Source organism: Xiphophorus maculatus, chromosome 10 (genome assembly GCF_002775205.1).
Source record: "Xiphophorus maculatus strain JP 163 A chromosome 10, X_maculatus-5.0-male, whole genome shotgun sequence".
In the NCBI taxonomy this organism is placed as follows: domain Eukaryota; kingdom Metazoa; phylum Chordata; class Actinopteri; order Cyprinodontiformes; family Poeciliidae; genus Xiphophorus; species Xiphophorus maculatus.
Window position 1 is genome coordinate 22,031,874 of NC_036452.1, and position 15,458 is coordinate 22,047,331.

Below are 15,458 nucleotides of genomic sequence, written 5' to 3' on the forward strand. Positions count from 1 at the left end.
AGTTTGTTCGGACATTTTTTAACTACAAAAGTTTCATGCAAATACACTCTGTTATAAAACAATTTTCATTGTCACAATTATTTTTATTTTTCAAATGACAAAATAACCAAATATAAGCCACTCAGGCAAATGAGAACAACTCTAAAAACCCAAATTCTGCCTTTCATTCATATCTGGAGAGTCAGATAACATTGAACAAACTGTATGAAATACCTTAAATTTACATGAGTTTAAAAATATCTTTGCCTCAAGAACATTTTAAACAGGAGTTATAAGTAATGCAAAGTTGTCTGTTATTATTAAATCTTAAAACAAGTGAATTTTGCTCGTCATTTACTATATCTACAGGTTCATAACCAAATCTTACTCAAGAGTTTAATAAAAATAAGTGCCATAAATCCAGGTGCATAAATGTTCTTTTGGCTTTTCACTGCTGATAGTGACAGACGTTGCCGTTCAAAACACTCAGTTTCATGTCCTCAACTCTCAGTGCCACACTGTTACTGCCAGGCAAACATTTTTCTCAAATTCTTGCTTCTTCTCAGGGCAAAATGTTCTCCACCATTTTCATAACACAGTTTTGATAAATGTACCTTCAGTAGAAGGTTTGCCATGTTTAGCTATTAACATTAACTTCGTAGCTTTGGTGGTATTTTCTTTTGACTCAGGCCCAAAGAAATCGCTGTTGTGATGCCAGTCCAGCTTGGAGCTGCTTCAGTTTTTCAGCACGGTCACTTCCTGTTAGCTTGTTGTATGTGTTAGCATGTTTAGTCTGGTAGTGTCTCTTTACGTTGAAATCCTTAAACAAGGCAACCGTCTCATTACAAATTAGATAAGCACAATTGCCTTGATTTTCAGTGAAGAAGTATTATAATTCCCATCTCTCTTGAAAGCGGCGGCCCTCACTGTAAACTTGTTTTCTTTGCAGTGGCCATGGCAGAAATGAGTGGAGAGCGGTTCGCTGCACGGAGGCAGAGACTGATAGTATTAAAGTGGTGCTGCCACCATTTGGTGAAAGGAGGAATTACAGTTTCAAGTTTTATGATTTATTGATTCTGTTTCACGGTGCAGGCGGGCCATAAATAATACATTATAAGACCGAAGCTGCGGGCCGTATGAAATCTGACCGCGGGCCGTGATTGGCCCCCGGGCCGGACTTTGGACATGCCTGTTCTATGACCTCCTGTAGGATTTCCCACTGTTTTCTTGGAGTCATTTCCAAAGGGTGGCCCTTCACCAATGTTTCTGTTTCAGTTTTTATTGCACATACTGTTAGATTTGTAAACATTTGAAGTCAGTGACACCGGCTTATCAGAAGTGGAAAGGGGGACATGATTGTGCAAACACTTGGACATCCTGTATTTGTGTCCCATAATTAATCTAGTCTATGAATAGCATCAGAACCCAGGCCAACGCCATTTAAATGTCTGCAAAGCACCAAGACCAAGAACACGTTCCATGAAATCAAAATTAAAAGTCATGGAGGCCCTCCACACAGAAATGTGATTTTCATACTGGGTGTAAGATGCAAACCAAGCCATTTTACTCGTCGAAACAGGGCATCAGTCGAAGTTCTGAATCAGAAGCTTTGAGGGAAAGAATCATCACCAGGTGCAACCTGGCCAATCAGAAGCAGGCTTCACGAAATATGTGGTTCAAGTCACACTCCCCATACAAGGAGGCATGGAGTCCAGGCAACATTTTATTCCTACCTCATTCTTAGCGCCAGAGAAAACCCCCAAAATGACAATAGTTGCGTTTCCCTTGTCCATATGATTACCATTTAAAATATACATTTGCATAATGGAAACATGGCAATTAAAAAAAAAACTCTTCTTTTTCAATAAAACGTTTTGGCGCTGAGGTGGTTTTTTGAGCAGTATCAAAATTGGTTTATTCTGCAAATTTGCTACACAAACACTTTTTTTTTCGCAGCACATAAATGGATGTTGCCAGAAGAAGACACCAGGAAGTAGTTGGACGATGATGTCGTGACATGTTTTTTAATGAGTTAATGTGTGAACTAACTTATTCAAGTGTGATTTTATTTGCATTTGTTATCTAACGGACACACCACATTTGCAAAATTGTGTTTTTTTGACGGTAGAAGAATATTGACAAAGTTTAGCACACATTGGTAATGGAAACACATCTACCGTCTGTCTTTGTTAAGCTGTTCTCATACTGAAGGTTTTAAGCATCCTATTGATATTCTATAAGAATACATGTCCACAGTTATGGTGTAAACAAATCTGATTTTAAAGAAATGAAAAATTATTGATCAAACATGGATCATTTCAAATTTGTTTGAATATCAGAATTTGCACAAAAAAATAGTTATGTATAATTGAAGAATATTGACAAGAAATTCAGATCAGACTCTTAGCATCTCAAGATCAATGTAAAAAAAACAAAAAACTCACACACATGGCTCCAAGAAATCTCATGAATTAGTAAGGAAGTTATTTTTGGTTAGATTTAAATGTCCTTCATGGATCTTATGAAGTGACCAGAGCAGTTAAATATGTTTTGGGGTTCACCACTTTGCTAATTTTCTAGTCTCTTTTATGAAAATAAAGAGGCAGACAACTGTTTTAGGTCATGCAAGTCTACTTAAATAATTCTAATCTCAGACAAACGATTCAAGACAGAAGAGCCAAAAAAATATCTCTGAGCTGCAGTGACCTCTTTAGATAATCCATGCATAGATTAAAACTGCTTTAAAGGCAAAAAAATAAATGTGGCGTCCAGATTGGAACATCCCTTTTTTGTTTTTATTCTTGAACACTGATTTCTTGATGTAGGACTTCTTGCTTTATCTCTATTGTTAAGCCCCTTGAGTCTGATAACGTATACAGTATGCCCTCTTACTTGTTCAGATGATGAGCCCAAATCCAAGTCCACACAAAAGAATATCTGACAAAATTTAGAGTCATGATTAGCATCCAAGGTGTTGGCACAAACAGGCTTGTATTATGTAAAGGGCATTTCAAAGTTAAGACGATTAAAATAACTGAGCACCATGTGGTGTTGGAAAACAAGATCCACATAGATGCATTTTCTCTAAGCTGAAAATGTTGCATGATCAAGGTCTTGTGCTATTATCAGCTGCCATGCCAGGTTGGCTGGTGTTTTTTACCCCCATCCAAATCAAATTTTGTGGCGTTGTTTTAGAGATCGTGTAATTATGTCAGCCATAGAATGACCCAGACAAAATTTCCCTTCTGCCAGCTCTTGCGTGCTGACTGAATCAGAAAAGATAATGCGATCAAGGGTTTATTTGAGACTAAAGCCTCTTATGCTGTATGTTTTTGTGGAAAAAAAAACACACAAAAAAATACTTTATCTCTGGACACAGACTAACAGAGCTCACTTGACAGGACGGTTGAGATCTTTTATCCTCGTGAGACTTCAGTCATGACAAACCAACGGACATCACCCCTGTTGTGGATACTGCTTCTATCAGCTCTACCTGCTACCTCATCGTTCCAGCCAGCTCTCGTATTAGAGATTGCCAAGATTCTTATGGAGAACTACTGTCTTCCAGAGAAGCTTTTTGGGATGCAGGAAGCCATCCAACAAGTTATCACCAGTGGAGAAATCCTGCAGATTTCAGACAAGAAGACCCTCGCAAGTTTGCTCACAGCTGGAGTTCAAGGAGCCCTGAGTGATCCACGACTGACGGTGTCATATGAGGCTAATCCTGTTCCTGTTGTGCCGCCAGTACTGCAGTCGCTCTCTAAAGATCAACTGAGGCGGCTGGTGAGAAACTCTTTTAAGGTGGATATTTTGGAAAACAACACTGGCTATTTACGCATAGATCAGATCATTGATCAAGAGACAGTAGCAAAGGCTGGCTCTCAACTGTGGGACAACGTCTGGAACAAGGTGGCTCAGACATCCTCGCTAATCTTTGATCTGAGGTACAACACAGGTGGAGAACTTTCTGGGGTTCCGGTGATAATCTCATATTTTTCAGATCCAGAGCCTCCCATTCATATTGACACAATATATGACAGGCCTTCAAATACAACCAAAGAGTTGTGGACCATGTCATCAATACCAGGGAAACGATATGGTAAGAAGAAGGACATAATCATTTTGACAAGCAGGCACACAATGGGGGCTGCTGAGGCTGTGGCATACACGCTAAAGAAACTTAAGCGAGCCATTATAGTGGGAGAACGATCAGCTGGTGGGTCAGTAAAAGTCCAAAAGATCAGAATTGCTCAGTCAGACTTCTACATAACAGTTCCAGTGGCAAGATCCATTAATCCAATCACAGGCCAGAGCTGGGAAGTGAGTGGCGTTTCGCCAACAATCAATGTAATGGCAAAGGAAGCTGTCTCAAAGGCCAAATCCCTTCTGACTCTGAGGTATGCCATTCCAAAGGTTGTGCAAATGATCTCGGACATAATGAGAGATACATATGCTTTCAGTGACAGAGTTTCAACACTTCTGCAACATTTGCAGTCAACAGACTTATTATCTGTTGGATCAGAGAAGGACTTAGCTGTTAGACTCAACCAGAACCTTCAGACTGTGTCTGAAGATCCTCGATTAATTATCAGATACATGCAAGATGATGATGCTGGTATAGAACAGGACCATGAGCTTTATACAATACCAGATAATACGGAATTATTAGAGGGATACGTTAACAGAGTGTTTAAAGTGGAAGTTCTTCCGGGTAATACTGGGCATCTTCGTTTTGATGAGTTAGCAGAGACTTCTGCTGTACCTGAACTGGAAAAGCTCATGGCTCAAAAGATATGGGAACCCCTCAAGGACACTGATAACTTGATCATTGATCTACGATATAACACACGTGGATCCTCTAATTCTTTGACACTTATACTGTCTTACCTGTGTGACTGCTCCCAGAAACAGAACTTCTTCACAATAAATGACCGAATTAAGAACACAACAACAGAACACAAATCTCTTTCAAAAACTACAGGGCCAGTTTACAACTCCAAACATGGAGTTTATGTGCTAACAAGTTACCACACTGCAGGCACTGCGGAAGAGCTTGCTTACCTGATACAGTCCTTAAGCTGTGGCACAGTCGTTGGGGAAATTACGTCTGGCAACCTCATGCACTCAAAGACATTTGAGATAGAAGGGACAGACATTGCCATAACTGTCCCTTTTATAAACTTTATAGACAACAATGGGGAATACTGGCTGGGAGGTGGTGTTGTCCCTGATGCCATTGTACTGGCAGAGGAAGCTTTGGACCGTGTTTATGAAGTTATGGAGTTTCACAAGGGACTCAGGACCCTTCTTGAAGGAGTTGGGGAACTGTTGGAGCAACACTATGCAATTGAAGAAGTAGCAATAAACGTAAGCCAGGTGCTGTTAACTAAATGGAGGGAGGGGCTGTATCGACCAGTGGTTGACTTTGAATCTTTGGCGTCGCAACTGACAATGGATCTCCAGGAAACCTCAGGCGATCACCGCATTCATGTCTTCCACTGCGATGTTGAACCTGAGTCACCTCATGACATCCCGAAGATGCCCTCACCAGAAGAGTTTGGATACATAGCTGAATCTTTGTTTAAAACTGAGGTGTTGCCAGGTAACATTGGCTATCTGCGCTTTGACATGATGCTGGACATAGAAGTGGTAAAAGGAGTTGGACCACAGCTCCTACATTCAGTGTGGAAGAAGATAGTGAACACCGAAGCTCTCATAATTGATATGAGGTACAACACCGGTGGGTACTCCACAGCGGTTCCCCTCTTCTGCACGTATTTCTTTGATGCTGAACCACCACAACATCTCTACACCATTTATGACCGTGCAACCAACACCTTCACTAAAGTCATGACATTTTCTCACATTAGGGGTCAAAGATATGGATCCTCAAAGGACCTTTTCATCCTGATAAGTCATATGACGGGCTCACCAGCTGAATTATTTGCTCGCACCATGAGTGACCTTAATCGAGCTACGGTTATTGGAGAGCCGACAACCGGCGGGTCTTTGTCCAGTGGGACCTATCAGATTAGGGACAGTATACTGTACGCCTCCATTCCCAACCAGATTATTTTAAGTCCTACAACTGGGAAAGTGTGGAGCTTTTTGGGAGTGGAGCCACATGTTTCCACTCAGGTTACTAAAGCTCTTTCAGTAGCACAGACAATTATAGCAGCAAGGCTCAAGAAGAAAGAGCAAGAGTAATGAAAAAGGTATCCACTTTTAGAAGACGTTTATTACACATAGACAGAAGTTTTAATTTTGAAAGCATTTCCTGTAGATTATTGCTAAAATAATCGACAAAGGATGATGCTTAACAATACTACTGTATTGCTATGTCCTCATCTCAAGAATTATTGTGAATCATCAGATAATGTTTTCAAAGCATTTGTTTATGGCAGCATCATAAATGTCAAATATTGGAAACTGATTGTTCTTTGATCTGATCTGGTCATGTTGAGACCAGATCAGATCAATAGTCTATAAACAATAGACTTTGTGAGTCTATTGTTTATATAACTTTATTGTAATATTCAGTTATAAAGCATAAGTAACACAGACCAATAGCACTGTAAATTGACAATTATGTCCTATCAGATGACATTACATACTTGAAGACTTGTATGTGAAATAAATGAACACAAAAAGAAAAGAAGAGCATAAATTCCAGCAATATAAAGCACATAAGAAGAGGTATTTGGCTTAAAACCACAGGAAAATAATAATGTTGGTACTTATCGTGAGGTTTATGGCATCTGTGTTTTGAGTCCTCCTGAAAAGATTTTTTTAGGATTGAGATTGTGGTTAAACTAGAATTTTCATCTTCGTATGTGAAATTTGCCCATCCACATTAAGGAGTCTGGTTATGTGAGTTATTGGTTTGTTTTTCAGTTCATATATGCTTATTATATTTTCAGTGGCAATCATCACTTTGTGTCAACTTTTGGCCAAATTGAAATGTTCCACATTATTCCAAAGTAAATGAATAAAAGAAAAGTGGTTTCATCATCAGTTACAGAAAAAAGCATTGGTTCACAAAGGGAAATATCATGTATTATATATATACATATAAATGAATTAGTTTGATTTTATTTGACATGTAAAACTACTAATGACAGATTTTTCACTAATTAATATTAGTGATAATTTAGTTAGAGTGACATTTTAATCTGGTTTTTCGGAGGCTTTCCCTTTTACTTTTGCTCATTTACTTTTTGTTATGTGAATTACTCTAGTTCTTAGTGCCTGTGGTTGGGCCTCCAGTGCTTCACTGGCTAAATGTAATTTCCTGAGTTAACTTGGTTAAGTTAATGCTTTTACTTCTGTTCAGGGAGAGTTCTTTTGCACTCTAATGCCCAGAAGAGGGAGCTCTTACCAAGCAAACCTGTGGTTCCTGTTCACCTCAACTCAACTACTTTACTGCAAATAAATGTGTAAAATGAATCAAACAGTAATTGTTATGTTTCTGAAATAATTGTTTCAGTTATTTAGAAGTACGGCACAGATTAGCTACCTGTTTCTTACAGGTATTGTTTTTGCAATACCTGAAGTTTAGTTGTTTTGTTTTTTTCTTCCTTTGCTTTCAAATTAAACATGCAATAAAACTCATTCACCGCATTAATAGGTGAAAATTACAGCTGATTTCAAATTGCATTTTGGCACTCAAACGACTTACCAAGGAACAATGAATGTTTATGGCACGCTTAGAACCCTTCTAGATGTTTCTGTTATAAAACGATGATTACCTGGCACAGACAGCTTTAAATAACTGTCCAGACTACATTGTGCAAAGTCCAAGATCCCTGCCAACACCTTGTTACTACACATACATAGCTTGTTTGTTATTCTCTTCCGCAAACACTCAGGATAATGCGATTAGAAGTTTATTGCGGAGTAAATCCTCTTATAAAGGTGTTATCAGAAACCTTACAGCCAAACCGGTGCCACTTGTCAAAGGACCAAACTTGAGACGGAGGTTCAGTTTCAAACTTCCACTTCCTATACCCTCACTCTTTCTCAGACAAAAAAAAATGGCAAAGACTCTTTTTCTGGTGGCATCTTTGCTGCTTTTGGGGAATGTTTCTTTTCTGCATGCCTCATTTCCACCCAGCCTTATTGAAGACTTGGCAAAAATCGTCATGAACAACTACTGCTCACCAGAGAAGCTGGTGGGGATGAAGGAGGACATTGCAGCAGCCACAAGCAACACTGAAGTACTCGACATCTCAGACGGCGAATTACTGGCCGACGTCCTAAGCAATGGAGTCCAAACCACACTGAGCGATCCACGGCTGACGGTCTCCTATGAGCCAAACTATATTCCTGCGGTTCACCAGGAGATGCCTCCGTTGCCCCCTGAGCAACTTGTTACTATTCTCCAGACATCCATCAAGCTAGACATCCTGGAAGGTAACATTGGCTACCTGAGAATTGATCACATCCTTGGGGAGGAGGTTGCTGAGAAGGTTGGTCCTTTGCTTGTAGACCTTGTCTGGAATAAAATCTTGCCCACCTCAGCTCTGATCTTTGACCTACGCTACACTGGTAGCGGGGACATCTCTGGCATCCCTTACATAGTCTCTTACCTTACCGAAGCCGAGCCTGTGATTCACATTGACAGCATATATGACCGACCCTCGAACACCACCACTAAGCTGATGTCTATGTCCACACTGTTGGGAGAGAGATACAGTGTGACCAAGCCTCTGATTGTACTCACTAGCAAAAACACAAAGGGCATCTCTGAAGATGTTGCCTATTGCCTCCAGAGCCTGAAGAGAGCCACCATTGTCGGTGAGAAGACCGCTGGGGGCTCAGTGAAAGTCGATAAATTAAAAGTGGGCGACACCGACTTCTACGTTAAGCTGCCTACCGCAAAGTCCATCAACCCCATTACAGGCTCAACCTGGGAGCTGACAGGTGTGACCCCAGATGTGGAAGTCAGTGCAGAAGATGCCCTTGCTACTGCAATCAGGATTATCAACCTCCAAGCTCAAGTTCCAGGCATCATTGAGGAATCAGCCAGCTTGATTGCCAACAATTACGCCTTTGAGAGTGTTGGAGCAGATGTTGCAGAGAAGCTGAGAGAGCTTCTGGCAAATGGAGAATTCAGTAGAGTTGTTTGTAAACAATGTCTGGAGACAAAGCTGTCAGCTGACCTCAAGAGCCTTTCCGGCGACAAGAGTCTGAAAACCACCACCAACACCCCAGCCCTACCACCATTGGTAAATAGATTTTTTCTTTCATTGTTTGATTGATATGTTGTCAAAGTTTCTTTTAAGGTAGACAGCATAAGTTTAAAAACATTTGGGTAATCTCCAACTTAAGATGGCTGAAAGAGAACTTTCTTTAAATATGGAGTACATTAAGTTGTACAAATGTTTTCAGATGCTTCAATCTGGAAGCATCACGAAGTAAGTTCAAAAAAATTTCAATGTGAGATGTATTTTGTGTTGCAAATTCTGTCTGTGGTCGTTTTGCAGGAATATTCTCCAGAGATGTACATTGAGCTGATCAAAATCTCCTTCCACACTGATGTGTTCGAAAACAACATCGGATATCTCCGATTTGACATGTTTGGAGACTTTGAAGAAGTCAAGCCGATTGCCCAGATTATTGTGGAGCACATCTGGAACAAAGTTGTGAACACAAAAGCTATGATCATTGACCTCAGGTGGGTTTTCTTTTCTGCCTTTCTTTTAGCTCATGTGTAAATTGTAGCTAATGATGCATACTGCTATCTTTGCTTATAAATCCTTGGCATCTCAACAAAGACAATTGAACTTAGCTTATTCTCTGAGTTTCTGTGGGACCCTGCCTTTCTCGAAGGTGTAAAAATGTAAAGGTTTGGAAACAAAAATTTTCTTTTTTGTTTTATTCTTTGATTTGCAGGAACAACCTTGGTGGATCGACAACAGCCATAGCGGGTTTCTGCTCTTACTTCTTCGATGGGGACAAGGAGATTCTTCTGGACAAACTCTACGACAGACCATCTGGAACCACAACTGAGCTGCGAACTCTGGACGAACTTAGTGGTAATAAAAAGACAATCAGAATTATTGTAAGAAAGACCTTTGCTACAGTGAAGGAAGTCGACTAAGAGAGATTTCAACCTCTCTTTCAGGTGTAAGGTATGGCTCCAAGAAAAGCCTCATCATCTTGACCAGCAAGGCTACGGCGGGTGCCGCGGAGGAGTTTGTTTACATCATGAAAAAGCTAGGCCGCGCCATGGTTATTGGCGAGACCACTGCCGGGGGTTCCCACCCACCAAAGGTCTTTCCTGTTGGTGAGAGCAACATCTTCCTCAGCATCCCCACGGTCCACTCCGAGACTTCAGCCGGGCCAGCCTGGGAGGGAGTGGGTGTCACACCCCACATCCCCGCCGCGGCTGACGCTGCCCTTGAGGTGGCCAAGGGCATCTTCAACAAGCACACTGGAGGCCAGCAGTAAACACCGTGCTGTTGAGATCTCTGTTTCGCCTTGGCAATGAATTCTGGGCTTGTTTGTGAGAACAATGTAGGTCAGAGTATGCTGTTCCTAATTCTCAAAACTCTTAAACCTTGTTGTTTTTTGCAATGCAGAGGTTCGGTTGTACGTAGGGTAATGACGGCTACTTCCACAAAATGAATGGAAGTGGAAAAACAATTGTAATTCTTGTGTAAACGTGAGTCTTACTGCATGTGTGACTGAGTAAGTGGATGTAATATGCCTTCAACATTGGCTTTTCCTTTGCTATGCTGTGCGCTTGGTATGCCAGGTTTGAAAAATAATCACTTTAAATATCCAATGTCTCCACATGTGAAGTCGTAACTGTGGCTGTAGAATGATGTTTGTCCTAAATTTCACGTCATGTGGACCTACTTGGGTTGTATCAATTCCAGGGGTGAGACCCAATAAAAATGGTTCATAAGTGTGCGCCTCATTTTAATTTAATGTGAAGAGGAAACAAAAGGTTCCTTTCAGAAAACGTGTTCGAAATGCAGCTTGGAGTTAATTGAGTCCAAAACATTTCCTAGACTCTTGCACCCCTTGGCACTAAACACAAAAATTCATTTGTACATTACCACTAATGCACAAAAGGAATTGGAGGTGCTTTACAGTAAAAATGTTACATTTGTCTTAAAATTAAAGTTATATAGGTTTAAGCAATGTTAAGCTTGGGTTCAAGAGTAAACAATAAATTAGTAAAATAAGGGACAAAGAGTTGATGACTGTGGTGGCGATGATGTTGGATATGAAGTCGACTTCATGAGATTGTCCGTGTGAAGACTTAAACAGGAGCAGATTAAAGGTCCATTACAAGCAAATATTTCTCAGAAGAAAAAGAAAAAAAAATTAACTGTGGACAGAAAATAAATCAGGCAATAACAAAATTTCATTTCTTCCAATACACCAGTTCCCAGCTACAGTCCAAAACATGCATGCCAGGTTTATTGGAGATGTTAATTAAAAATAATAAACTTTATTTATGCATCACCTTCTACAAGTGTCTTACGTTGAGCAAAGCGTTTTACAAAATAAATAATTGCAGGGTGCAATAAAACGGAATGAGCGCTAGTTAGAAATAAAACCATGATAAGAGAAGGTAGAAAAAATTGAAAAAAATATAGATAAAAAATGACAGACTGATTGATGGTGACTTATAAAACATTACAGTAACCAAGCCAAGAACTAACAAGGCATTTCAGGCCTTCTCCAGATCACTACCAGGACTTTAGAAAGCAGGGAGAGCTGAAAGTAGCTTGTTTTAGCAACAGAATCAAACTGTTAATGGAGTTCGAAGCTACAGTCAAGGTTGAGTCTTAGATTATTTTTACCACCTGGTTGGAGAGCAGGTACAAAAGACCTAAACATTGAGAAATACTATATGAAATACTTGAAGAGTCAAACAAAATCCATTCAGTCTTGTTTTTATTTAAGTGGAGAAAAGATTTGAGACAGCCAATGCTTAATGTTTAGCCTCTTTCACACATTTGCCTGGTATTGAAGAGTCGCCAGATGAAAAGCCACAAGGACGCATGTAAAAGGAGCTCTGATCAGATGGAACCAAAGCTCAGCGTTCTGATCTGATCTACATGCTAAACATAAACTGTGGAAGAAAACTGGTTTTAGACATCAGTCTGAACACACTGTCCGAGGCATGAAACACGGCAGAGGCAGGATCAGGCTATGGTGATGCTTTTTATAACAGGGTCAAGAAAGCTTGAAGATGGTTAGAGGTTAACAGAAGGAAATCCTAAAAAAAAAAATACTGTTAGCTGCAGATTGGAACAGAGCCGTTCTGGGCGCACTTAAGCTAACCTGCTAATAGTTGAACCAATTTTTTATTCAGCATTTCAGCGCTTTGCTAACTTTGAAAATATTTAGTGTACTTAGCATTCTTAGCTTCCTTAGCATTATGCTAACTTTGAAACCATTTAGCGCGCTTAGCTTCCACTGAATGCATTTTTTCCAGATGAATTCTAATTTACGTGGCTGTTTTGTAAACATTTAACTGAATAAAGTTCGACGTCTGTGTTGAGGGTTTGGTTATTGACTGTTAAGTACTTAGACATTTATATTCGTGCTCTATTCAAGTTTCGTTTCTTCTTCTCATGTTTTTCCTCACTTATTATTATTATTTTTATTTTTTGCACTAACTGAATTTCAAAACAAGAAACCTACAGGAACAAAATAAAACATGGAAAGTAGAAAGCAGAATATAAACACAAAATCTCAGTGCATTATATGTCAGTTGCAATTCCAAAATTACATTGATGCTTGTTGTCTTTCAAGACCAGGGAAAAGACCATTTTAATTGACGTTAGCTCTTTAGCACTTTAACATTAGTTTCCTCTAAACACAGTGTTGGTGTAGTACAATAGTCCAAGTGCTTTGGGGTTGGAAGAACTAACTTTTTATTTAGCGGCGGTGCCCACCAATGGGACAAAGCTTCACTTTCTACCAAGACAAAATTAAACATTTATTTATGTACATGCATTAATTTTCTGATTGCCTTAAAATTCTTTTAGCCAACAACAAGCTCCTATATCTTGCGTAAAAGTTACCTTGTTGTCTTATTTCAGGTGTGCTAAGGTATTTGCACCAAAAACTAGTCTAAAATCACTTTCTAGGTTTTTGTGTTTTCACAGTGTAGTAAGAAAATCAGTGGCTACATAAACAGCTAAGCTTAAATTAGTGTAAAGAAAGGTGTCGATGAAGGTGCTGTGCTGATAAAGGATTGTAATAATCACTCAGGAGCATTGTTTGGTTCGACCCATCCCATTCCCTGGTAAAAGTCTCCTGTCAGCCATGAGGGAGGTGCAAAATCGGATCTTAACCCATTTTTTCCTCCGTCTGTCTCTCCTCCTCAGGATGAAACATGAAACCTGGGCCACTTCAGTGGAGTCTGTCCCATGGGCTCCCACTTCTTCCAGCGCCAAACACCAGTGCTCTGCAGAGCCCAGATCCCGTTCGGCATTTTTCACCTCCAACCTGAGACTTTTTCCAACAGAAAACTGCTTTTTAAAAGCAAATCGTTTCTTCAGCTGACGTCGGATGTTTTTCTCGGCGGTGCGGGGGGAGATGCAGAAGAAATGCAATTCTCCTGCATCTGAGAAAAAGCATCTCTCCATCTGAGACTGTCACTGGACGGGTCATGGTTATGCACTGAGCGTTAAGCTGAAAGACTCTTCTTTTCCACTAGCTTGAACCTTCCGTAAGAACCCTTGCGGAGAGAAAAAACCGTTACTTTTTTGTGTTCCTGCAAAAGACTAAGGAGTAAAAGTTTGGAGAACTGTGCTGAACATGCGTCCGGTTCTGGTTCTGCTCGGATTATTTCTGCTCTCTTCTCCATCAGCAAGAGCGGAGCCGGAGCTGCTGGAGGAGGAAGAGGAGGAGGAGGAGGAGAGCTCCTGTCACGGCGCCTTTGACCTGTACTTTGTGCTCGATAAGTAAGTGGAACCGATTCGGCTGGTCATTCGAAAGGCACTAAAACTAAGAGAAAAGCAGAATGTTGTTGCAAAACCGCCAAACGCTCACAGCCACAGTGAGTTTTTCCCTCTTTGGTTTGGATTTTTATGCCTTCATTTGGGGGAAAATAAAGTGACAAATGTAAGCATGAGGAGAAAACTAGGGCAAAATTCTTGAGGACGTCAGCAACAAAGCAGCACAAGTTTACCAAAAAAAAAAAAAGGTTCATTTCAGAACATGGAAAGCTTTCATCTTACATCCAAACATAAAATAACACTGGTGACTGTTAGAAAGTTACGCTTGAAGCCATGTTTAAAGCTCATCGGCCATTTGTGTTGGTTGGTGAGCATCTGCAGCCTCAAGCAACGACGCTGGTGAACTGAATGGAGTTTTGCTGACGAAGCGAAATGCAGCAGCGATGACGTGAGAGGCACAAAATCAGTCTGTATGGAGGGCCAAACGTGCTGAAATTTAAAATATTAATGAAACATTAAGTCTTTACTGCTTAAAGGGTATAAAATAATGTATAATATTTGGTGGTGCACACACAATTTTTATATTTTGTTATAAAAATAAAAAGGCTTTTTTGTCTACAAAGAAATCTACATTTCTTTGTAGAATTCTGCAAAGAAATGTAGACACCAAAAAAATGCATTTTATTAGTTGTTCTAGTAGTTTTCTAGTTTATCGGTTTTTCTTCTTTTTTGTCTCTTTGTTTAGTTTTATAAATCTCAAAATGTGTTTTTAGGAATCTCTGTCCAGTGTTGAATGTTTATTGTCAATTAAACCCATTCCTAGATCTCACTCAGTACAGATTTGGTGTTTTCTATGTGTTGAAATAATTCAGGCCTTATTAGTTGTACATGGAACTACTTTTAAGAGGTAATTTTTCTGCTTAAGGTTGATGAAATATTACCAATCATAAAAGGACACACCTCACTTGTTTTCTCTAAATAGCCGCGCTGTTATTTCACTTCACAATCTGACATTTCTTCTTCGGTGGTTGGTAGTAGCCCGAGCATGTAGGCATTTTCAGTTTTGATTCCTCAACTGTAGGTGACAGTCACAAAAACGACTGAACTGAAATATTTGCATTATTAGCTATTTGCTAATTGCTTGCAAAGCACTTCTTTTTACCAACAATGCTTCAAACTGAGTTGAAAAAAGTATTTAAAAGTGATGAGGACTCTTTCCACTGATGTAAGAATGTTGACAATCAGTTAAATGTGCAATGTGGTTTTTAGTCAGTTCTAACAGTCTGAAACATTATGTAATTCGCCATTAAATAAAATAAAACACTAAATATGTGATCAATTACATAATATAAGAAATATATGTTTTATTTCCAAAAACCACTTACAATTGTTTTGCCATTTAATTTTTTATTTCAGAGACGTGCTGCTGCACATGACATATTTAGTTCTGTCAGTCAGTTGGGCTAACACAGCTCTGGTCAACATGATTGGTCCGAAGTTGAGCTGCTAGGCAGGCTGACCAATCACATGTTGAAGACAAATTGATAAGTC

The 15,458-nt window shown here is 39.7% G+C and overlaps 2 protein-coding genes across 2 annotated transcripts in view; both read left to right on the forward strand.

Annotated features, from left to right (window-relative positions):
- The first annotated feature begins 7,715 nt into the window (after positions 1-7,715).
- Positions 7,716-10,896, forward strand: rbp3 (retinol binding protein 3). Its single transcript, XM_005809669.2, has 4 exons — positions 7,716-9,206; positions 9,465-9,655; positions 9,874-10,016; positions 10,106-10,896. Exons 1-4 carry the CDS (start codon positions 8,013-8,015, stop codon positions 10,429-10,431), a joined length of 1,854 nt encoding a protein of 617 aa, XP_005809726.1. The 5' UTR covers positions 7,716-8,012; the 3' UTR covers positions 10,432-10,896.
- A 2,444-nt stretch (positions 10,897-13,340) lies between these two features.
- LOC102224771 (anthrax toxin receptor 1-like) overlaps positions 13,341-15,458 on the forward strand; it is a 46,574-nt gene continuing 44,456 nt past the window's right edge. Inside the window, exon 1 of the mRNA XM_014472756.2 lies at positions 13,341-13,913. Within this exon, the coding sequence (XP_014328242.2) occupies positions 13,768-13,913 (146 nt within the window). The 5' untranslated portion in view covers positions 13,341-13,767. The remainder of the gene's footprint in view (positions 13,914-15,458) is intronic.